The sequence below is a fragment of the Oncorhynchus kisutch genome, linkage group LG4, assembly GCF_002021735.2.
Source record: "Oncorhynchus kisutch isolate 150728-3 linkage group LG4, Okis_V2, whole genome shotgun sequence".
NCBI classification, from domain to species: Eukaryota; Metazoa; Chordata; class Actinopteri; order Salmoniformes; family Salmonidae; genus Oncorhynchus; species Oncorhynchus kisutch.
This window is the reverse complement of record NC_034177.2, coordinates 7793364-7819408: the sequence shown is the minus strand read 5'-3', so window position 1 is coordinate 7819408 and position 26045 is coordinate 7793364. Positions and strand designations below refer to the sequence as shown.

The 26045-nt window shown below is 44.1% G+C and overlaps 1 protein-coding gene across 1 annotated transcript in view; it reads right to left on the bottom strand.

Annotated features, from left to right (window-relative positions):
* Nucleotides 1-2784: 2784 nt before the first annotated feature.
* The window catches only part of LOC109888505 (WD repeat-containing protein 47-like), a 33954-nt gene continuing 10693 nt past the window's right edge, over nucleotides 2785-26045 (bottom strand). The window contains 12 exon segments of the mRNA XM_020479677.2: nucleotides 2785-4383; nucleotides 5589-5807; nucleotides 6199-6330; nucleotides 8012-8182; nucleotides 8471-8640; nucleotides 9322-9479; nucleotides 10766-10835; nucleotides 11088-11318; nucleotides 17492-17577; nucleotides 17579-17854; nucleotides 18804-18903; nucleotides 25033-25478. Coding sequence (XP_020335266.2) covers nucleotides 4241-4383; nucleotides 5589-5807; nucleotides 6199-6330; nucleotides 8012-8182; nucleotides 8471-8640; nucleotides 9322-9479; nucleotides 10766-10835; nucleotides 11088-11318; nucleotides 17492-17577; nucleotides 17579-17854; nucleotides 18804-18903; nucleotides 25033-25478 — 2202 coding nt within the window. The 3' untranslated portion in view covers nucleotides 2785-4240.

The window sequence follows — 26045 nt, the reverse complement described above, 5'->3', positions numbered from 1 at the left end:
GAATGAACAATGCCATGCTGGTGAGTGGTAACAGTCAAATAAAACCCAGCCCTGAAACTAAATGTAGGCTCAAAATAATTTGTATGTCATATCATAGGAAAAGATACGCAAGTGGGCAGTTTGGATTTGTCACGCCCCCAAAATATATCATACTTTGACTAACACAAAGATTTATTGACTTAAATCATTGTGCAACATCATGGGTAACCTCCTGGTCATCATCTTTCAGCTCCAAAAAGTGGATTTCTACTGGTGTCGGGGCTCTTATGTGTACCAACCTTTACTGCAAAGAAGAGAGACTTTGCACGTTTTTTGAAAACACACCAATAACTCTCAGGGTTGATGTTTCCTTGAGTGGATGGACGGGGGCCGGAACACAGTTATAAATCATTTGCACACTGAAAATTGGCCGCAAGAATCAAACAAACAGGTATAGTATTTGACAAAAACAGAATCATTCCAAACCTTGATTAGGCTACGTTGGGATATGACATGCCTCTTTATTTATGCGTGGGGATACTTGGGAAAAGATTTCCTAAATCCTGGTGATTTTACAGAATTTGATGTCCAACAACAAGAATGAATAAACAAATAAAATGGTGTGTGTGTGTGTGTGGGTCACAAATTTGGTTCTAGGTATATCATCCTTTGCATCAATCACTGAACATGACAGTTGATGTGTGTTGATACCTGTACGATTAGCCCATTGCTGTATTACATGGCTTTTTGTCAATCTCTACTATTCAACACAATATTGACAACATGCTTTTCCTGGAAGAACCAAGACCAACAGCAGTAGCCGACGATGAAGTGTGATGTACCATCTCTTGGGCTAATCGCATCTAAGAACCATTTTGTCTTTCATGTTCACGCTATCGATCGAGCATTCTATTATTTCTAAACAACGGTATATCTATCGTTCTTCCTGTGTTTCTTCTCAAATAGCCTTCAATCAATGAACAACACGTATAGATAAAGGCGTTAGAAGTAAATTCATATTGAATCGATCATGCTTTACATGTCACATCTTGAATATATGATTGTGCTCACCACAATACGATTTTTGGAACGTGCAAAATGGACTCGTAAAACCACTCCCATTCAATCTCTATTGATACTACTGGTGGCTGCTTTTGAATTCTGACATGGGAGATTAATAAACTCCTCCTGATGGTTGAAACATTACTTCCGTCCAGGAATTTAGGGACCAACTTCCTCCTCATCGCACATTTTTACCTGGCGTCAAGCCATCGATCCAGGTTTTATACAGACTGTGACAACTGCCCCTGAGATGGTCTAGATTTGACAATCCAAATGAGCCACAAATGCATCACAAAATGGTGTTAGTAATTGTGTCTTGCTTGGTTATCTTGTTAACAGCTCTATTATTGAGGGGTATGGAAAGCTGTTTTAACAAATACAGTGCCTTGCAAAAGTATTCAGACCCCTTGGATTTCTTCACATTTTGTGTTTACATGCAAAAGTATTCAGACCCCTTGGATTTCTTCACATTTTGTGTTTACATACAAAAGTATTCAGACCCCTTGGATTTCTTCACATTTTGTGTTTACATACAAAAGGATTAAAATGGATTTGTCTTTTCCCCACCCCCCTCAATAATCTACACAAAATACTATGTAATATTAAAAAAGGGGGAAAAAAATATATATTTTTAAAGAAATAAAACAAATGTAATCGTTGCATACTGCATTCAGAAAGTATTCACAACCCTGGACTTTTTTCAACATATTTTTACAAAGTGAGATTAAAATGGATTTGTAATTTTTTGTCAATGACCTACACAAAATACTCTGTCAAAGTGTAATAAAAATTCTAACATTTGTAAAAATAAAATAAAATAAAAAACACGAATATATATATATATTGATTAGATAAGTATTCAACCCCGATTCAATACGTGTTAGAATCACCTTTGGCAGTGATTACAGGCATATTCCTACACACAAAGCAGCATATCATATCCCAATGTAGCCTAATCCAGGTTCGGAATGATTGTTTTGCAGTTTTACTTTAGTGCCTTATTGCAAAAATATATATATATATATATATATATATTTTAATTCTGTACAGACTTCCTTCTTTTCACTCTGTCAAATAGGTTAGTATTGTGGAGTAACTACAATGTTGTTGATCCATCCTCAGTTTTCTATCACAGTCATGAAACTCAGTGACTGTTTTAAAGTTACCATTGGCCTCAAGGTGAAATTCTTGAGCGGTTTCCTTCCTCTCCGGCAACTGAGTTAGGTAGGACACCTGTATCGTGGTAGTGCCGATGTATATTAATACACTATCCAAAGTGTAATGAATAACTTCACCATGCTCAAAGGGATATTCAATGTCTGCTTTAAAAAAATATTTCCCCATCTACCCATAGGTGTCCTTTAGCAAGGCATTGGAAAAACCTCCCTGGTCTTTGTGGTTGAAACTCACTGCTCGACTGAGGGACCTTACAGGTAATTAATTATATGTGTGGGGTACAGAGATGATTTTTTAAACGACTACCTCATGTTAAAACACTATTACTGCACACAGAGTGAGTCCATGCAACTTATTATATGACTTGCTAAGCAAATGTTTTACTCCTGAACTTATTTAGGCCATAACAAAAAGGGGGTTGAATACTTATTGACTCAAGAAATGTCAACTTTTTAATTCATTTCACTTTGCCATTATGGGGGTGTGTGTAGGCCAATGGGGGGGGGGGGAAACGACATGTAATCCATTTAAAATTCAGGCTGTAACAACAAAATGTGTAAAAAAAAAACATATTCAAGGGGTGTGAATACTCTCTGAAGGCAGTGTACATGTCAAGTGACCAACTAACTGAACTGCAATCAATGCAAGAGAGAAAATTTGATGTCGTAGTTGCATTTAATTGATCTTAAGTACACCAAAAAAAAACTAACTATTATACCCTTGAACTACTTGTGCATTGAAACTGACACACCGTCCTACTTTTGACACAGCTAAGTGCTCCAAATGTGCAGTGTTGATTTAATACGCTACATGACAAAGTTCATCTCCTCTAGTATGTATTCCTATGTGTGTGTTTATAAAAACCTTTTAGCTTTAGGCTTCACATTTAACAGTACAGTTAAAACCCCCTGCCTATCCCCATGGCGTGATGATATTAGTGCCACCAAAAACAATGTATCGGTATTTAATTTCCGATAGCACTAACATCGCTCCATATATTCCCATGGCGTGATGATATTAAGTGCCACCAAAAACAATGTATCGGTATTTAATTTCCGATAGCACTAACATCGCTCCATATATTCCCATTCACAGATGGGCAAGTGCTTTTTCCATCAGTCATAATTGCTGTCCAAAAAACAACCATAAAAAGGTCCCTCTTTATCATTTACCATCCAAGCAAGCTGCAGCTCAACTGAAATACTGTTCATTAAAATGTCATTAACAATAATTGTTACAATATTACATAAAAGATACCCCCATTAAATATTTATACAATTCATTTACAAAAATCCACACGCAGATGAAATTCCAAACACAATCCTCCAACAACATATGATACAATTATCTTATACTTCAAGAACGCCATGTATTTCCAAGTTTGAGATCTTTGATAAGTGGCATAAGTACTACCAACAACAATTTATGTCAAGATGATTTTAATCCTAAAACATTTACAAGCTGTTATTAAATAAGAACATGTCAAGATAAAGCTCTAGAAATGAAAGGCCTCCTTTCTTGCATCCATCTTGAAGCTGAAAATGTACACCGCACATTCAAAATTCAAAAAGCTTTTACCCAAGGCACCATATGATTCACATAATGTGGTTTGAATGGACTAAATAAGGCATTCTGCATCCGTCAGAACAGCTAACTAAAAACTGGACGATATGAAAACAACAGGGGGGACTGTGGTGTGCTTTAAGCGTAGTGTAGACTATGATGCATTTGATGAGTATATTATTTTCAACAGGACTATAGAGGTGTCGCCGTATCATTACAGTCAAATGAAGGTGGTTTTGTATAGCTCTACTGTTAGCAAGAGGCACAGATGCTAAAGAATAAATGACACAGCATTACTATACATGTAGCACACACCTCTAAGAGCCTTGCGGAGGGGTAAAGGGGCAGGTATGTCCACGGATGTGGACTGTGTGTTGTGCTCGTTGTGGTGGCTAGTGTTCCCAGTAACACCAGATTTAAGAGCTGTGGTTTCCAGTGTTCCCAGTGCCAGCCAGCAGTGTCATGGACACTGAGCCCAGAGTTTGACTGTCCTGTCTGCAGAGGAGGACAGGAAGGAGAGGTCGTGCGTGTGCCACCTACATTGGATGACCTTGTCACCGTGCTCCGCCGCCACCGTCAGAGGAAGCTGCTTCGTCAGGTCACCTGGTGATTCATTAACACACACACACACACACCATGAGGCACGTGGCCTCCACACTAACTGTAGGGCTACATCACCATGAGGCACGTGGCCTCCACACTAACTGTAGGGCTACATCACCATTCTTCACTCATCTCCTGAAGTGTGCACGAACACATGCCCCGTCATCTATTTGAAAGCTTTCACCTGGGGAGTTTGCACCCTTGTCAAATCCATGAGAATGAGTGGGAAAGTGCACACACTTCAGTGCACACTTCAGAGCCATGTAGAGACCGGGGGGGGGGGGCAGTCAGGATGATGATGATGTCAACATCTGACTACATGAGCAAAGCAGTCAAGACAAAAAAAAAAAACTACAAGTAAATCAAACAAAGGTCTTCACAATAGAGAAAGTAGTTGTGTTACACAGTATATAAAGCACTTGTGTGTTCGCGGATCAGGCGGTACCTTGTTGGGTGTGTGTGAGCGAGCGGACCAGGCGGTACCTTGTTGGGTTTGTGTGTGAGTGCGGACCAGGCGGTACCTTTTTATTTTATTTTTATTTTACCTTTATTTAACCAGGCAAGTCAGTTAAGAACATATTCTTATTTTCAATGACGGCCTGGGAACAATGGGTTAACTGCCTGTTCAGGGGCAGAACGACAGATTTGTACCTTGTCAGCTCGGGGGTTTGAACTCGCAACCTTCCGGTTACTAGTCCAACGCTCTAACCACTAGGCTACGCTGCCGCCCTCGCTGCCGACCTTGTTGGGTGTGTGTGAGCGAGCGGACCAGGCGGTACCTTGTTGGGTTTGTGTGTGAGTGCGGACCAGGCGTTACCTTGTTGGGTTTGTGTGTGCGCGAGCGGACCAGGCAGTACCTTGTTGGGTTTGTGTGTGCGCGAGCGGACCAGGCGGTACCTTGTTGGGTTTGTGTGTGCGCGAGCGGACCAGGCGGTACCTTGTTGGGTTTGTGTGTGCGCGCGGACCAGGCGGTACCTTGTTGGGTTTGTGTGTGCTCGCGGACCAGGCGGTACCTTGTTGGGTTTGTGTGTGTGCGCGAGCGGACCAGAGGGTACCTTGGTGGGTTTGTGTGCGCGTGAGCGGACCAGGCGGTACCTTGTTGAGTTTGTGTGAGCGGACCAGGCGGTACCTTGTTGGGTTTGTGTGTGCGCGCGGACCAGGCGGCACCTTGTTGGGTTTGTGTATGCGCGCGGACCAGGCGGTACCTTGCAGGTCAGTGATGATGACTTTGTTGTCGTAGGAACCCGTGAGCAGATAGTGTGCCCCGGGAGAGAAACGGACAGAGCGCAGGTCGCTGGTGTGTGGGCGGTACGTCTGCACCATCCGGCCTCCTCTGATGTCATAGAGCATGCAGCTGCAGTCCTCTTGTCCCGTTGCCAAGAGACGAGCGCTGGGGTCAACAGCTACAGAGGCCACTGCACTGCCTGAGAACAAACAACAAGGGTCTGTCCATTAGGGCACGACGTAGAAAAACACTTTGCAACAGGAAACACAAATGTATGTTCTTATTGGACAAGTTCTGTTATAAGCTCAACATCTTCACCCTATTGAACTCAACCCATTTGTAACATTTAAGGCTAAGGTGAATGTTAGTCCACTGACAATACTATCAGTGCCCCCTTGTGGGTAAACTGTATCATTACACAGACATATTTTCCAGCCTTCGGCTCAGTCTTGCCCAGGTAGATGAAGAAGACTGGGCAGAAACAGAGTTTTAAAACGGATGCTTATCACCATGTCATCTCCAACTCTTATCCAGTCGGACCAGTTGCCTGGTGTGCCAGTCATATTGACAGGGACTAGCAGAATGCCTACCAGAGCCATGCAGGGCTGTCCCCACCACCCTCACACAGCTGGGGACTCTCAGGTCCCAGAAGCGGACAGTCTTATCCTGGGAGCCCGTGGCGATCATCCAGCCACCCCACGTGTACAGAGACAGGATGTGGCCTGGGAGAAGGACACATGGATACAGTATAAACGTCATATTGTTAATGAATTACCGTCATGTGTTTTGAAGGACTCTGTTGCTATATATGACAAAACTGAAATGCTGAATTGTTTCAATGAGCACTTTGTATCATCTGGTAGGCTGTTTGATTCAGTGTCCTCTGTCTCTGTACAACCCCGTGTGGATGAACCAGTGAGAGCTGGTCAAACTTTTAGCTTTTTGCCATTCTCAGTGCAGGTGGTACATAAATCCCTGAAAATCCTTAGATCAGAGAAAGCCTGCAGGTCCTGATCTTTTGGATCCCTGCTTTTTAAATCTGGCAGCTGATTTCATAGCTGAACCACTTACATCTCTGTTCAATCTAACCCTGGAATGTAAATGAAATTCTGAAAATCTGGAAATCAGCATTTGTCCTACGACTTTTAAAAAGGGGGAGATCAAACTCTTAAATAATTATAGGCCAATCTCAAAGCGCTCACCCCTGGTGAAAATACTTGAAACCCTTGTAAGTGAACAGCTAAAATAGTTTTTATTTAGTAACTCTATTTTATCAATGTACCAATCGGGCTTCAGGAAGAAGCATAGCACAATTACAGCAGCCATGAAGGTTTTAAATATCACTGAAGCCCTTGACAAAAAACAGCACTGTGTCTCACTTTTTATTGATCTCTCTAAGGCGTTTGATACAGTTGATCATGCTATACTAAGGCAGAGATTGTCGAGTGGAGGTCTTTCGGAGCATGCAGTTGCATGGTTTGCTAACTATCTGTCGGATAGAACTCAGTGTACTCAATTTGATGGTCTGTTAAATTGTCTGTCTGTAATGGTGTGCCCCAAGGCTCTGTACTTTGTCCTCTCTTATTCACTATTTATATAAATGATTTAGACAAAATGTCCAAAATGCACAACTTCACATTTATGCTGATGATACTGTTATTTACTGTTGTGCCTCGTCTCTTACAAAAGCTTTCCAGAACATGCAAACTGCTTTTTATACTGTTCAACATACCTTGTGTCAATTGAAGCTTATCCTCGTCAGGCTCAGTCACTGGTATACTTTTATTTACAAAGCCATTTTGGGTTTATTACCTTTTTATTTGTGCATTTGTATTGTTCAGAAATGTGGTGGGTACTTTCTTCGTTCGCTGGACTTTATATCCTCCTAACTGTTCCAAATGTCCCAACTGAATCTGGTAAAAGGGCTTTTTCGTCCTCTGCGCCATCGTCTTGGAACGCCTTACAAAATACTTTTAAACTGGAAGAACTTGTCCTGATTGGTGTTTTTAAATCACTGATGAAGGATTTTGAGGCTGATTCCCTGACCTGTCAATGCTTTTAATTTGCTGTTTTATACTCTTGTGAATTCAAATGTTTTTTACTAGATTACTTGTAGTTTTTCATGTTGTCTGTCTGTAATTTGTTTGTAATGACTTGGTGCTGCCTATCTTGGCCAGGGCGCTCTTGAAAAAGACATTTTAATCTCAATGAGCCCTTCCTGGTTAACTAAAGGTTAAGTCAAATAAATACAAATTGGATACTGTCTAAATGAAGCATTTGGAATTTGATTAGTCTGATATTATTATTATTACATTATAATCTCTCTGGTTAAGTGTTAATAGTTAAGTGCTTGTTCAAGTGGACTGTGTGTGTGTGTGTGTGTGTGTTTGTACATACACACACCTGTATGCCCACTGAGAGCGTGCAGCCCCTGTCCTCTCTGACAGTCAGTGGTGTAGATGTTACAGTCTCCGGCTCCGGCGCTGATCAGGATGGATCCTCCACTCTCAGGACCCTCCATGAACGCCAGGTCTCTGATGGTGCCGTCATGCATACTGAACTCCAGGTCTGGCCCTGCACACACACACACACCCTCAGTCAAAAACGGCAGGCAGTGTAGCCTAGTTGTTAGAGCGTTGGACTTGTTAATCCAAAGGTTGCAAGATTGAATCACCGAGCTGACAAGGGAAAAATCGGTCGTTCTGCCCCTGAACAAGGCAGTTAACCCACTGTTCCTAGGCCGTCATTGAAAATAAGAATTTGTTCATAACTGACTTGCCTAGTTAAATAGGAGGTTAATAAACATTTTTTTTTTAAAGATGACAAATGCAGACACATGAAAAATAACACACACACACATACCTGTGGCATTGCAGGTTTCTGCGTTGAAGGGCAGCACTTTGACATATTTATCATTGGAGCCTGTGGCCAGCAGTTGTCCACAGTGACTCCAGGCCACACAGTAGATGGAACCCTTGTGATGCTTGTTCCTTCTGAAGCGCACCACCGGCTGCTTGACTGGGCCTGACCCACTAGAGGGAGACAAATCAAGGGGAGAAAACATACAACAATTAAACAGCCAATGGGCTTCAGAAAGCTTCATCTGTTTTGCATAAAACCTGGTTCTTTCCAAACACTTGTTGGTCTTTGAGAGAAACAGTAAGTAGCAGGCATTTGTTCTAGCCCAGCACTAATACACCTAATCTGTGAATCAGGCATGTCAACACTAGGCTGGACCAAACACCTGCACACCCTGTAGTTCTCTAGGACCAGGGGTTTGTGGCCACACCTTGTAGTTCTCCAGGACCAGGGGTTTGTGGCCACACCCTGTAGTTCTCCAGGACCAGGGGTTTGTGGCCACACCCTGTAGTTCTCCAGGACCAGGGGTTTGTGGCCACACCCTGTAGTTCTCCAGGACCAGGGGTTTGTGGCCACACCCTGTAGTTCTCCAGGACCAGGGGTTTGTGGCCACACCCTGTAGTTCTCCAGGACCAGGGGTTTGTGGCCACACCCTGTAGTTCTCTAGGACCAGGGGTTTGTGGCCACACCCTGTAGTTCTCTAGGACCAGGGGTTTGTGGCCACACCCTGTAGTTCTCTAGGACCAGGGGTTTGTGGCCACACCCTGTAGTTCTCCAGGACCAGCGGTTTGTGGCCATTTGGGGTAGGAACTTTGTTAGTTTTGGGACCGGTCTGAGTACAGGTAGTTCGTTACCTTGTGTTGAGGGAGTCTGGGTAAGCACAGACGCGCAGGGTTTTGGAGTTGGAGCCCACGGCGTACAGCGCCCCCGTGGGGTGAAAGGCCACAGCGCGCAACGCCTGCGTGTCCTCCAGACTGTTCACTGCCACAAACTGGGCCTTGGACTTCTCCATCTGAACACACATGAATCCATTATGAATCAATTAGATTTTTAAAACCTTTTTATACAATGCCTTCAGAAAGTATCCATACCACATTTTGTTGTGTTACAGCCAGGATTACATGTATTTTCTCACCCATCTACACACAATATCCCATTTTTTTGGGAATTTTAGCAAATTTATTGAACATACAGAAATATCTAATTTACATAAGTATTCACACCCCTGAGTCAATACTTTGTAGGAGCAACGTCCACAGAGATTACAGCTTTGAGTCTTTCAGGGTAAATCTCTAAGAGATTTCCACATCTGGATTGTACAGCATTGGCCCATTATTATTTTCTAAATTCTTCAACCTCTGTCAAATTGGTTGTTGATCATTGCTAGACAAAAATCTGCATGTCTTGCCATAGATTTTCAAGCAGATTTATGTCAAAACTAACTCGGCCACTCAGGAACATTCACTGTCTTCTTGGTAAGCAACTTCAGTGTAGATTTGGCCTTGTGTTTTAGGTTATTGTCCTGCTGAAAGGTGAATTAATCTCCCAGTGTCTGATGGAAAGCAGGCTGAACCAGGTTTTCCTTTAGGATTTTGCCTGTGCTTAACTCCATTCAGTTAATGTTTTCTCCTGAAAAACTCCCCAGTCCTTAACAATTACAAGCATACCCATAACATGATGCAGCCACCACTATGCTTGAAAATATGGAGAATGGTACTCAGTAATGTGCTGTTTTGGATTTGCCCCAAACAAACACAAAAAAAGTTAAATCGCTTCCCACATTTCTTGCAGTATTACTTTAGTGCCTGGTTGCAAACAGGATGCGTATTTTGGGATATTGTATTCTGTACAGACTTCCTTCCTCAGTTTCTCCTATCACAGCCATTAAACTGATTTAAAGTCACCATTGGCCTCAGTGAAATTCTTGAGCGTTTTCCTTCCTCACCATCCAAAGTGTAATTAATAACTTCACCGTGCTCAAAGGGATATTCAATGTTTGGTAAACTATCTACCAATAGGTACCCTTCTTAGCAAGGCATTGGAAAACCTCCCTGGTATTTGTGGTTGAATGTGTCTTTGAAATTCACTGCTGTAACACAAAATGTAGAAAAAAGTCAGAGTGTGAATACTTTCTGAAGGCACTTTATAAGTAATTGTCACAAAGTTATTCTCAGTAACCTGGACTATACTCAGTAGGAGTGAGTGGACAAACTCCCTACGATGAAGATACCTAGAGAGGAACCAGGTTCAGAGGGGAGGTCCACTCAGGGTTAGTCTCTCAGTCCACTGGAAGCCTACCTTCTGAGAATTGTTGCGCATTGGGGAGCCGCCCGAATCATCCTGAAGAGTAGGCAGAGTGGCCCTGTTTCTTTGATCACCGAGGGAATCAAAACACACAGAGTTTATGTTATTGTGTACCAGTGGACTTACTTCAAATCCTCCCAAACAAGGGGACCATAGTGTCTGTATATTGTTTAGAACAGTGGTTGCCAAACTTTCCACCCCTAGTGACCACAAGGAAAACCTTGAGGGTCCCGGTGGATCCTAGTATGTTCCTTAACCACAGGAAGCATTTTAGGAAAAAACAGATTCTAGTCTGGCCCTCTTCGTGACCTCTCACCTCTGAGTGTTCTGGACAGGGGACTCGTTGAAGGAGGGCATGCCCTGAGACCCTGCCATAAGAGGGGTACTGCTGACCCCCCCCGGCTTGTCCCTGAGAGGGCCTGTCTCTTGGGTGTGGGTACTAGAGTTGGGTCCAGGGGTCCCGTTACACTGCTGGCTCACAGACTGGACCCCCCCCTCTCCCACATTGTCCATTCCCACATTCATCTCCTCCAGCTTCTGGATGGACCTACACACACACACACACGTCATCGATTGGAGTCAATGAAGCAGCTGAGAAATGATGCATTATTCCACACTAACTGAAACACAAGCTCATTGAACTACTGTGACACAAATAAATTACTATTTTAGATCCATAACCCCCCCACTCCCCCCTTTTTTAATTATTTTTAACACAAATGGTAATTGGGCAAATTTATTTTTTGAGCGTGTCAAAACCTAATCTACGAATAAAATGATGAGAAGAATAACGGATGTATGGATTAAAGAAATAATGTATGCCTGGAGGGATAAAGAAGGATAATGATAGATAGAAAACTAAAGGAGGGATAAAGAAGGATAATGGATAGATAGAAAACTAAAGGAGGGATAAAGAAGGATAATGGATAGATAGAAAACTAAAGGAGGGATAAAGAAGGATAATGATAGATAGAAAACTAAAGGAGGGATAAAGAAGGATAATGGATAGATAGAAAACTAAAGGAGGGATAAAGAAGGATAATGATAAATAGAAAACTAAAGGAGGGATAAAGAAGGATAATGGATAGATAGAAAACTAAAGGAGGGATAAAGAAGGATAATGATAGATAGAAAACTAAAGGAGGGATAAAGAAGGATAATGGATAGATAGAAAACTAAAGGAGGGATAAAGAAGGATAATGGATAGATAGAAAACTAAAGGAGGGATAAAGAAGGATAATGGATAGATAGAAAACTAAAGGAGGGATAAAGAAGGATAATGATAGATAGAAAACTAAAGGAGGGATAAAGAAGGATAATGGATAGATAGAAAACTAAAGGAGGGATAAAGAAGGATAATGGATAGATAGAAAACTAAAGGAGGGATAAAGAAGGATAATGGATAGATAGAAAACTAAAGGAGGGATAAAGAAGGATAATGGATAGATAGAAAACTAAAGGAGGGATAAAGAAGGATAATGATAGATAGAAAACTAAAGGAGGGATAAAGAAGGATAATGGATAGATAGAAAACTTAAAAGGAGGGATAAAATACATAATAGATGAAGGGGTGGAGGGCTGAAACAAGATATTTGTTAAAGATCTTTTCACTACAAAAAGAAAACTCAAAGCTCCTGAAAAAGCAAAACAAACAAGAATGAAATAATACAGATCTATGATAGAGTAAGATTGGACTACGATCTTCAGACAGAGCTGAACGCTTAGTCTTTCAAGCCTCCGACAGTCGAGATGGGAGCCACATAGCTGGAGCAGAGGGAAGAGGTGACATAATGACAGGTGAAAGAATGTGTCTGTAATGGAAGGAAGGACTCATTTAGGTTAGAGGGGTTAATGGCTAGATAAACAGGAGGTTGAACTGGTGGGTAATAGATATTATGCAGTTGATATGATTGAAAGGCTTAGAGGCTAGAATGTGTGATGTCATCGCTGATTTAACAATGGGAGCTTTAGAATGCTGTAGAAAATACCATTCAAGTGATTCTCTGGTTCCCGGGAATTTTGAATATTAGTAAAAAAAAAAAAAATCTGAATTGTTTCCCCATATACTCTAACCTTTCTTGGGCTTGTGTGCAAGATATTTACCTAGCCGTTTATTGAAACAAACAAGGAAGCTCATCTGTGTCAATCAAGATGACATCAGCCTGTCAACTTTCAGGAGTTTTTTTTCCTGCACATTGTTTTGTGAAATGAATCCCAGGGGGCCTATAAAAACACTGGAGGCTCCTTGTATGTGGGAGATCATCAGAATACACACAAGGCTATCCTCTATCACAAGTTCAGCACCCACCGATCCCTGGGATGTGCTTATGTCAACTTTCACCCGGAAAGCAGATGCTGAGTGGACTCTGGAGACATTGAAGTGGACAAAGGAAAACCTATGCGTATCATTTGCTATCAACAAGACCCTACCGTTAGTAACGTCTCTCTGAACAATCTTGATAAGTCGATTTTGCAGCATAACCCTGTACAACACCTTCTCCATCATCGGAGACATGAGCTCCTGCAAGGTGGTTTGTGATGAGAATGGCTCTTCAAAAGGGTTATGGTTTTGTGCACTTCACAACAGCATGATGCTCAATGAGATAAAAATGTTTATCAGACCCTTTAAGGATGCCCAGAGGATGAGTGATGCCATACATTATAATTACCCTCTAGATGTAGAATAGAGCTCAGTGTCTGAGTCTAGTGTCTCAATCACTATATCTGACACCCTCAGGCAATGGAAGAAATGTACGCGAAGGAGTTCAACGGGAGGCGGATCTATCTGGGCCATGCCCAAAAGAAAGGAAAGCGCCAGGCAGAGCTGAGACACAAGTTTGAGAAGAAGAAGAAGTAGGAACAGGAGGAGATGTTGGGTGAGTCTTGACGTCCCTCTGTTCGATTTACTTCACTAACATCATTCAGGAAATTGTAATCCTGGGTCCTTACAGATGGTTTGTGTCTCCCTCCAGGTGAGGTCTACCCCTGCATTCACAACAAGCATCCCGGTCTGGCTGGGAGGAACACAGGCATGGAGAAAGACAACTGAGTCCCTGTGATAAAAGATGGATGAGGCAGTGGCTTGGTGGCTCCCAGTCGCTCTTTTTATGTGGAAGCTAAAGTGTCTCAGCTTGACACTTGTCTGACCGGAACACAAATGTAATATCGAAAAATATGAAACTCCAAAAGCATTAAAATTATTTATTTAAAAAAAAATGATTGCATGATTCACCGTCTGGCCAGGTATAACATCTAGCATCACTGGATACATCTTCCTGCTGAGCGGCCTTTCAGGTTATGTCGATATAGGACTCGTTTGACTATGGATATAGATACTTTTGTACCTGTTTCCTCCAGCATCTTCACAAGGTCATTTGCTGTTGTTCTGGGATTGATTTGCACTTTTCGCACCAAAGTACGTTCATCTCTAGGAGACAGAACGCGTCTCTTTCCTGAGCAGTATGACGGCTGCGTGGTCCCATGGTGTTTATACTTGCGTACTATTGTTTGTACAGATAAACGTGGTACCTTCAGGTGTTTGGAAATTGCTCCCAAGGATGAACCATTCAGTGGTCTGAATACTTTCAGATTGCACTGTGTGTGTGTGTGTGTGTAATTATATATATATATATAAAGATAATGTGTGTATACATTTTGTTATGTTTACAGCCTTATTCTAAAATGGATTCATTTGTATTTTTTCCTCATCTAAAACACAATACCCCACAATGACAAAGCAAAAACAGGTTGTCATTTTTTGCAACAAAAAAAACAACTGAAATAAGTATTCAGAACTTTGGCAGCGATTACAGCCGCGAGTCTTCTTGACGCTACAAGCTTGGCACACCTGTATTTGGGGAGTTTCTCGCATTGTTCTCTGCTTATGTATAGGTAGGCTACTTTGTCAATCACCACATCCTCATCGGCAGACTCGACAGCCTTGGTTTCTCAAATGATTGCCTCGCCTGGTTCACCAACTACTTCTCTGATAGAGTTCAGTGTGTCAAATCGGAGGGTCTCTATGGGGGTGCCACAGGGTTCAATTCTTGGACCGACTCTCTTCTCTGTATACATCAATGATTACGCTCTTGCTGCTGGTGATTCTCTGATCCACCTCTACGCAGACATCACCATTCTGTATACTTCTGGCCCTTCTTTGGACACTGTGTTAACAACCCTGCAGGCAAGCTTCAATGCCATACAACTCTCCTTCCGTGGCCTCCAACTGCTCTTAAATGCGAGTAAAACTAAATGCATGCTCTTCAACCGATCGCTGCCCGCACCTGCCCGCCCGTCCAACATCACTACTCTGGACGGTTCTGACTTAGAATATGTGGACAACTACAAATACCTAGGTGTCTGGTTAGACTGTAAACTCTCCTTCCAGACTCACATCAAACATCTCCAATCCAAAATTAAATCTAGAATCGGCTTCCTATTTCACAACAAATCATCCTTCACTCATGCTGCCAAACATACCCTCGTAAAACTGACCATCCTACCGATCCTCGACTTCAGCGATGTTATTTACAAAATAGCCTCCAACACTCTACTCAGCAAATTGGATGCAGTCTATCACAGTGCCATCCGTTTTGTCACCAAAGCCCCATATACTACCCACCACTGCGACCTGTATGATCTCGTTGGCTGGCCCTCGCTTCATACTCGTCGCCAAACCCACTGGCTCCAGGACATCTACAAGACCCTGCTAGGTAAAGCCCTGCATTATCTCAGCTCACTGTTCACCATAGCAGCACCCACCTGTAGCACGCGCTCCAGCAGGTATATCTCACTGGTCACCCCCAAAGCCAATTCTTCCTTTGGCCGCCTCTCCTTCCAGTTCTCTGCTGCCAATGACTGGAACGAACTGCAAAAATCACTGATGCCGGAGACTCTTACCTGCCTCACTAGCTTTAAGCACCAGCTGTCAGAGCAGCTCACAGATCACTGCACCTGTACATAGCCCATCTATAATATAACCCATCCAATCTACCTCATCCCCATACTGTATAAATGTATTTATCTATCATGCTCCTTTGCACCCCGGTATCTCAACTTGCACATTCATCCTCTGCACATCCTACCATTCCAGTGTTTAATTACTATATTGTAATTACTTCGCCACCATGGCCTATTTATTGCCTTACCTCTCTTATCCTACCTCATTTGCACACACTGTATATAGATTTTGCTACTGTATTATTGATTGTATGTTTGTTTATTCCATGTGTAACTCTGTGTTGTTGTTGTTTGTGTCTTGTGTTTAATATATCTTGGCCAGGTCGCAGTTGCAAATCAGAACTTGTTCTCAACTAGCCTACCTGGTTAAATAAAGGTGAAATTATATATATATTTTTAAAGATCCTCTCAAGCTCTGTCAGGTTTGTAATCGTTCCTGTTATGCAATTGTTTCTACTCACCACCAGATGGCAGTATATAGCCACAAGTTCATTATTTTTTTATTTTACTATTCATCACGACCTCATGTTAACTCATTAACACACGTTTTGTTTTATTTACTACATGAGTGGTCAGTTAGTAGTGATGATGTTGTGATTTGAGTAGAGATGAGCAGAGTTTTGGGACCTACTGGTTAACAAACACTTCTTATTCGTATTACTACACAATTCCAACCTAAACCTATTGTTTTACTGTTGGCTGTTTGGGAATCTACTACTTAATAGCTACTAAGCAGTGTGGTAACTACGCAATTGTGTTCATGCTAACATGGTTTAATTGATATCACAATATGTAATACAATTTATTTATATTATCATTTATATTTATTTAATCATTTTTGAAGCCACAACAATCTGTTGCTGGGGAATTCAAAATTCATAAATGGAGCTGTAGATCAAAGATCAGGACAGTCAATGAGATCAACATGAATGTTGAAATTTTAGACTGAATGACAACAAAAATATTTTTTTTTATTTTTTTTTTAAAGTTACAGACCAAATAATTTTCGAACTCAAATAAATCAAAATATGCTTTCAAAACAAATAACATGTTCGCTGTGGAAATCGTTCTTCTTGCAAAGCATGTAAATGTTTTCATCTAACTATTAGTTCATTCGGGAAGTATTCAAACCCCTGGACTTTTTCCACATTTTGTTACATTGCAGCCTTATTCAAAAATTGATTAAATTGCCCCCCCCCCCCCCCCCCCCCCCCCCCCCCCCCCCCCCCCATCAATCTACACACAATGACAAAACAAAAACAGGATTTTAGACATTTACACTACCATTCAAAAGTTTGTGGTCACTTAGAAGTGTCCTTGTTTTAGAAAGAAATGCTATTTTTTTTGTCCATTAAAATAACATCAAATTGATCAGATTCAGTGTAGACATTGTTAATGTTGTAAATGACTTTTGTAGCTGGAAACGGCAGATTTTTTATGGAATATCTACATAGGCGTACAGAGGCCCATTATCAGCAACCGGCACATTGTGTTAGCTAATCCAAGTTTATAATTTTAAAAGGCTAATTGGTCTTTAGAAAACCATTTTTGGTTACTACATGATTCCATATGTGTTACTGCATAGTTTTGATCTCTTCACTATTATTCTACAATGTAAAAAATTGTAAAAATACAGAAAAACCCTTGAATGAGTAGGTGTGTCCAATCGTTTGACTGGTACTGTATTATTTATACAGTCTATTTCGGCCCCTCCTGTGTGTTAACCCCTCCCTCCAGGTGTGTGTGTGTGTTGTCTCTAACCTGTTGAGGAACTTCTCAGTGAGGTTATGCTGGGCATCTGGCCCCTCCTGTGTGTGAACCCCTCCCTCCAGGTGTGTGTGTGTGTTGTCTCTAACCTGTTGAGGAACTTCTCAGTGAGGTTATGCTGGGCATCTGGCCCCTCCTGTGTGTGAACCCCTCCCTCCAGGTGTGTGTGTGTGTTGTCTCTAACCTGTTGAGGAACTTCTCAGTGAGGTTATGCTGGGCATCTGGCCCCTCCTGTGTGTGAACCCCTCCCTCCAGCAGCATCTGCTGGTACAGCTGTCTCTGCTGCTGCTTCTGCTCCAAGTGCTGCTGAACACGCTTCTTCTGTCTGTAGTACTCCTGGATCTGCTCACCGTCGTGCTGTTGAGGAAGACACACACGCATTTAGAAAGAGAGACGAATATAGTACACCAAGACCGAAATACACCATTATGTCAGGTCATGAGGTTACCTCCAAAACACGCGGCAAACTACAGTACAGCCCTCTCTACAAGGCCTCAAAGCTAATCCACATGAAAAGAAAAAATCGCCATCAAACACACAACGGGCCAACTCTTCATCTCTCTAACGTGACTCTATGCATGCACAGAAAAATCCAATCTAAAGCTGCTGGGCTTCCGAGATATATTAAAATGAGCAATGAGTGTGCTCGCAGGCTGGCTGTGTCAAGACCAGCCATCAAAGCAGATTGTACACCGCTGTCTGTGACCCTGTGTCGTCAAATTATGGCCCCCGCATAAAATGAGGCGGTCGGCAGTAGCTCATAGACTCCCCCGTCAGGTGACAGGGTGTCTGTGGGGTCGACTCCCCCGTGGACGAGGTCGTTGGATTTATGGGTAACTAAAGTCAGTGGGTGAGGAGATGGGGGTGTGGGGGATACCATGAGAGAGAGACCATATGAGAGACACACACAGACAGACAGACAGAGAGAGAGAAAGAGAGAGAGAGAAACAGAGAGAGAAGAGACAGACAGACAGAGAGACAGAGAGAAACAGACACAAAGAGAGACAGACAGAGAGACAGACAGAGACACAAACAGAGACAGACAGAGAAACAGACAGAGAAACAGAGAGAGAGAGAGAGAGAGAGAGAGAGACAGACAGACAGACATCAATATGTATTGCCTTTTATAATGTATGTCCTAATGTTTTTTTCCTGAATGGCCAGATGGGGGTGCAATCTTGTTTGCAGGAAATGACAGAAATACATAGAAATGTTAGTGATGGGCATTTACAGTTATATGCGCTGGTCTCGCTAAACCTAAATCATCACAGGAAATGCCTTGCGTGATACAAGGGGGTGAAATTACCTCTTTTTCGTTTGGCGGCCCACCGTCCGCCCCGGGGGCCAGAGGGGTGCGCATGACATTTGGTCCACTGGAGGCCAGAACCAGAACCGGTGGGACAATCCTGTTGACACAGGGACAAAATATCCACATGACTATAGGCTTGGCAGGAACAGGTTTACAGTGTCCTCTCCAAAAATGGCATAAACTGCTAAACAAGCACACTTTCAACCAATCCCAAACCAGCCCCTACACCCTAGGGAGGTCTAGTACCATATTGCGTATAGACTATCATCATCATCGTTTGGCTACAGAACAGTCGACCGGTACAGACCGCATATACCACAGAGCATATAGGAAAATAACTATCTATTAATTCCTTTCAGATCTACACAAGTGTAGGTAGGACCCTAATGGTCGATTTGCGCATCTGATTTTCTTTTGACTAATGTTTTCGTACTTCATTTCACAGTTGCCTTTACAGACTACAGTCAGCTAGTCAGTGAACCAGCACGCGACACGGTGCCCGACGCACGCGACACGGTGCCAGACGCACGCGACACGGTGCCAGACGCACGCGTCACGGTGCCAGACGCACGCGTCACGGTGCCAGACGCACGCGACACGGTGCCTGACGCACGCGACACGGTGCCAGACGCACGCGACACGGTGCCAGACGCACGCGTCACGGTGCCAGACGCACGCGACACGGTGCCCGACGCACGCGACACGGTGCCCGAAGCACGCGACACGGTGCCCGACGCACGCGACACGGTGCCCGACGCACGCGACACGGTGCCCGACGCACGCGACGCGGTGCCAGACGCACGCGACACGGTGCCAGACGCACGCGACACGGTGCCAGACGCACGCGACACGGTGCCAGACGCACGCGACACGGTGCCAGACGCACGCGACACGGTGCCAGACGCACGCGACACGGTGCCAGACGCACGCGACACGGTGCCAGACGCACGCGACACGGTGCCAGACGCACGCGACACGGTGCCAGACGCACGCGACACGATGCCAAACGCACGCGACACGATGCCAGACGTACGTCACACGGTGCCAAACGGACTCCCTAGAGGACTGATCAAGCTTGTAAACACATGGCTCAGCTTTACATCACAACAATAAAGACCTTAATGCTGATACAGCCTCTATTAATACCTACAACTGCAAAAACAACATTCACTACTATGTGGTCAGTCTTTATATATAGATATATATAAATATAGATATTTAAAAACTAGCTATCTTACCAGATATAAATGACAAACAGAAATAGTCACATTTTCCAATAGGTGTCAGGATACTGAATGTGGCCACTAGTATGTTTCCATCTCTATACCCAGCAGCCTCGACGGGCTCTTTGTAAGAGCAGAGTGGTGGACCTCTCAGGACAGTGGTAAGACACTGTCTCTCAGGACAGTGGTAAGACACTGTCTCTCAGGACAGTGGTAAGACACTGTCTCTCAGGACAGTGGTAAGACACTGTCTCTCAGGACAGTGGTAAGACACTGTCTCTCAGGACAGTGGTAAGACACTGTCTCTCAGGACAGTGGTAAGACACTGTCTCTCAGGACAGTGGTAAGACACTGTCTCTCAGGACAGTGGTAAGACACTGTCTCTCAGGACAGTGCAGCAAAGCTATAATGTATGATAAAGCATTGGTAACAGTATTATTAGTAATCGTGTTAAGGCTAAATATAATACAGTGCCATATGCAGAGATTCCCTATTTGGTTCAATGGCTAAATATAATACAGTGCCATAACTGGTCTAGGAACAGTGGGTTAACTGGCCTAGGAACAGTGGGTTAACTGGTCTAGGAACAGTGGGTTAACTGGTCTAGGAACAGTGGGTTAACTGGTCTAGGAACAGTGGGTTAACTGGTCTAGGAACAGTGGGTTAACTGGTCTAGGAACAGTGGGTTAACTGGTCTAGGAACAGTGGGTTAACTGGTCTAGGAACAGTGGGTTAACTGGTCTAGGAACAGTGGGTTAACTGGTCTAGGAACAGTGGGTTAACTGGTCTAGGAACAGTGGGTTAACTGGTCTAGGAACAGTGGGTTAACTGGTCTAGGAACAGTGGGTTAACTGGTCTAGGAACAGTGGGTTAACTGGTCTAGGAACAGTGGGTTAACTGGTCTAGGAACAGTGGGTTAACTGGCCTAGGAACAGTGGGTTAACTGGTCTAGGAACAGTGGGTTAACTGGCCTAGGAACAGTGGGTTAACTGGTCTAGGAACAGTGGGTTAACTGGCCTAGGAACAGTGGGTTAACTGGCCTAGGAACAGTGGGTTAACTGGTCTAGGAACAGTGGGTTAACTGGTCTAGGAACAGTGGGTTAACTGGTCTAGGAACAGTGGTTAACTGGTCTAGGAACAGTGGGTTAACTGGTCTAGGAACAGTGGGTTAACTGGTCTAGGAACAGTGGGTTAACTGGTCTAGGAACAGTGGGTTAACTGGCCTAGGAACAGTGGGTTAACTGGCCTAGGAACAGTGGGTTAACTGGCCTAGGAACAGTGGGTTAACTGGCCTAGGAACAGTGGGTTAACTGGCCTAGGAACAGTGGGTTTAACTGGCCTAGGAACAGTGGGTTAACTGGCCTAGGAACAGTGGGTTAACTGGCCTAGGAACAGTGGGTTAACTGGCCTAGGAACAGTGGGTTAACTGGCCTAGGAACAGTGGGTTAACTGGCCTAGGAACAGTGGGTTAACTGGCCTAGGAACAGTGGGTTAACTGGCCTAGGAACAGTGGGTTAACTGGCCTAGGAACAGTGGGGTTAACTGGCCTAGGAACAGTGGGTTAACTGGCCTAGGAACAGTGGGTTAACTGGCCTAGGAACAGTGGGTTAACTGGCCTAGGAACAGTGGGTTAACTGGCCTAGGAACAGTGGGTTAACTGGCCTAGGAACAGTGGGTTAACTGGCCTAGGAACAGTGGGTTAACTGGCCTAGGAACAGTGGGTTAACTGGCCTAGGAACAGTGGGTTAACTGGCCTAGGAACAGTGGGTTAACTGGCCTAGGAACAGTGGGTTAACTGGCCTAGGAACAGTGGGTTAACTGGCCTAGGAACAGTGGGTTAACTGGCCTAGGAACAGTGGGTTAACTGGCCTAGGAACAGTGGGTTAACTGGCCTAGGAACAGTGGGTTAACTGGCCTAGGAACAGTGGGTTAACTGGCCTAGGAACAGTGGGTTAACTGGCCTAGGAACAGTGGGTTAACTGGCCTAGACAGTGGGTTAACTGGCCTAGGAACAGTGGGTTAACTGGCCTAGGAACAGTGGGTTAACTGGCCTAGGAACAGTGGGTTAACTGGCCTAGGAACAGTGGGTTAACTGGCCTAGGAACAGTGGGTTAACTGGCCTAGGAACAGTGGGTTAACTGGCCTAGGAACAGTGGGTTAACTGGCCTAGGAACAGTGGGTTAACTGGTCTAGGAACAGTGGGTTAACTGGTCTAGGAACAGTGGGTTAACTGGTCTAGGAACAGTGGGTTAACTGGTCTAGGAACAGTGGGTTAACTGGTCTAGGAACAGTGGGTTAACTGGTCTAGGAACAGTGGGTTAACTGGTCTAGGAACAGTGGGTTAACTGGTCTAGGAACAGTGGGTTAACTGGTCTAGGAACAGTGGGTTAACTGGTCTAGGAACAGTGGGTTAACTGGTCTAGGAACAGTGGGTTAACTGGTCTAGGAACAGTGGGTTAACTGGTCTAGGAACAGTGGGTTAACTGGTCTAGGAACAGTGGGTTAACTGGTCTAGGAACAGTGGGTTAACTGGTCTAGGAACAGTGGGTTAACTGGTCTAGGAACAGTGGGTTAACTGGTCTAGGAACAGTGGGTTAACTGGTCTAGGAACAGTGGGTTAACTGGTCTAGGAACAGTGGGTTAACTGGTCTAGGAACAGTGGGTTAACTGGTCTAGGAACAGTGGGTTAACTGGCTAGGAACAGTGGGTTAACTGGTCTAGGAACAGTGGGTTAACTGGTCTAGGAACAGTGGGTTAACTGGTCTAGGAACAGTGGGTTAACTGGTCTAGGAACAGTGGGTTAACTGGTCTAGGAACAGTGGGTTAACTGGTCTAGGAACAGTGGGTTAACTGCCTGTTCAGGGGCAGAACGACAGATTTATACCTTGTCAGCTCGGGGGTTTGAACTTGCAACCTTCCAGTCCAACGCTATAACCACTAGGCTACCCTGCCGCCCCAGAGATCCACTATTTGGTTCAATGGCTAAAGATCTGTAGTCCCTTTTGGGCGGTTAATCACCACCTGCTCCCGAATGGCGCTAGATATAAAGCACTGCATCGCAGTGATAGAAGCGTCACTACAGACCCTGGTTCGATCCAGGGCTGTATCACTATCGAGCCGTGATCGGGAGTCCCATAGGGCGGCGCACAATTGGCCCAGCGTCGTCCGGGTTAAGGGAGGGTTTGGCCGTCACTCTATATAAGAATTTTGTTCTTAACTCTCTTGCCTAGTTAAATAAAATGTAACAAATATATATACTTTAAAAAAGATTAAACAGCACACACACAGCGATGCTTAATGTCTCACGTGGATCTACAACAGAATAAACAGGTGTTCCACGTGGATCTACAACAGAATAAACAGGTGTTCCACGTGGATCTACAACAGAATAAACAGGTGTTCCACGTGGATCTACAACAGAATAAACATGTGTTCCACGTGGATCTAGAACAGAATAAACAGGTGTTCCACGTGTTCAGGGGTGAGGAAAGGTTCAGGGGTGAAGAAAGGCGTTTGGACCTGAATGGAATTGGGGTTCATTGTGAATCCTGGTAAGGAGTGTATCTGTTGATGGAATTTATATGAATGACTAGAATATTCCACCCTGAAGCCATATAATCGTATGAAATTGATTAGAATTATGTTAGTGTGACTGTGAGTGTGTATGTTAGTGTGACTGTGAGTGCGTATGTTAGTGTGACTGTGAGTGTGTATGTTAGTGTGACTGTGAGTGCGTATGTTAGTGTGACTGTGAGTGTGTATGTTAGTGTGACTGTGAGTGCGTATGTTAGTGTGACTGTGAGTGCGTATGTTAGTGTGACTGTGAGTGTGTATGTTAGTGTGACTGTGAGTGCGTATGTTAGTGTGACTGTGAGTGTGTATGTTAGTGTGACTGTGAGTGCGTATGTTAGTGTGACTGTGAGTGCGTATGTTAGTGTGACTGTGAGTGTGTATGTTAGTGTGACTGTGAGTGCGTATGTTAGTGTGACTGTGAGTGCGTATGTTAGTGTGACTGTGAGTGTGTATGTTAGTGTGACTGTGAGTGTGTATGTTAGTGTGACTGTGAGTGCGTATGTTAGTGTGACTGTGAGTGCGTATGTTAGTGTGACTGTGAGTGCGTATGTTAGTGTGACTGTGAGTGTGTATGTTAGTGTGACTGTGAGTGTGTATGTTAGTGTGACTGTGAGTGCGTATGTTAGTGTGACTGTGAGTGTGTATGTTAGTGTGACTGTGAGTGCGTATGTTAGTGTGACTGTGAGTGTGTATGTTAGTGTGACTGTGAGTGTGTATGTTAGTGTGACTGTGAGTGTGTATGTTAGTGTGACTGTGAGTGCGTATGTTAGTGTGACTGTGAGTGTGTATGTTAGTGTGACTGTGAGTGTGTATGTTAGTGTGACTGTGAGTGCGTATGTTAGTGTGACTGTGAGTGTGTATGTTAGTGTGACTGTGAGTGCGTATGTTAGTGTGACTGTGAGTGCGTATGTTAGTGTGACTGTGAGTGCGTATGTTAGTGTGACTGTGAGTGCGTATGTTAGTGTGACTGTGAGTGCGTATGTTAGTGTGACTGTGAGTGCGTATGTTAGTGTGACTGTGAGTGCGTATGTTAGTGTGACTGTGAGTGCGTATGTTAGTGTGACTGTGAGTGTGTATGTTAGTGTGACTGTGAGTGTGTATGTTAGTGTGACTGTGAGTGTGTATGTTAGTGTGACTGTGAGTGTGTTTGTTAGTGTGACTGTGAGTGTGTTTGTTAGTGTGACTGTGAGTGTACCTACCCATTTCATTAACCCTTAAATGAACCCTGAAGGGCCTAGTACCTACCCATTTCATTAACCCTTAAATGAACCCTGAAGGGCCCAGTACCTACCCATTTCATTAACCCTTAAATGAACCCTGAAGGGCCTAGTACCTACCCATTTCATTAACCCTTAAATGAACCCTGAAGGGCCCAGTGCCTACCCATTTCAATAAACCTTAAATTAACCCTGAAGGGCCTAATGCTGTACCTTTCTGGCGAGTCGTCGTCCAGCTGGTGCACGTTATTCTCCACCATGCTTTGGCTGAGCGCCGGTCTCACGCTGCCCTCCGTGCCCCTCTTGTTCTGGGCCTGGGCCGCCAGGCCATGGGACAGCCCGTCCAGCACCGGGTTCAGGGACCGAGACATGTAGGTGTCTGCCGACTGGGGCCTCTGCAGGGGCGAAGAGGGACAGGGGGAAAGCCGGCTGATGAGGGGGGTGAGCAGGTCGGCGTGGCCGGCCTTGGTGGGCTTGACCAGGCGATCCACGTGGATGGCCAGGGTCTTCTGCTGAAAGGCGCAGGAGAAGGCGCCTGGCGAGAGGTTCTGGAGCCACGAAAGCAGGGAGAGGTCGAGTTCGTCGCAGCCATTGCCACACAGCATGTCCACGCCCAAGAGCACCTCGTCCTCCGTGATCTCCTCCCCCGTGGCTTTGCTCTGGAAGAGAACAGTACAGATACGTTTAATAATGGCTCTCTTTTTGTCTCCTTTCCCTCCATCTGAACTGGTATTACCGAGGCAAGAGACAACTCCTGCTAGTCATATTTCTATATTAACTTCACCTATCCTGTGTTTTCAGATCAGCATAATATTTTTTTTTTTTATTTTACCTTTATTTAACTAGGCAAGTCAGTTAAGAACAAATTCTTATTTTCAATGACGGCCTAGGAACAGTGGGTTAACTGCCTGTTCAGGGGCAGAACGACAGATTTGTTCCTTGTCAGCTCGGGGGTTTGAACTTGCAACCTTCCGGTTACTAGTCCAACGCTCTAACCACTAGGATACCCTGCCGCCCATAATAATGTAGACTGATCTACTGTGAAGCTCCCCTACCATTGTGTACGTGGTGGAGTGCCTCATCCTTGGGACCTCTGTAGAGTTTCAGAAATGGAGAACAATGTTGTGTTTCAAAAGGGACATTTTCAACCCTTTTCTCAAAAGCACTTGACATTCTGAAACAAGGTTAGAAAACTGGCCTCATTCACCTCCAGCCAACACATTGGC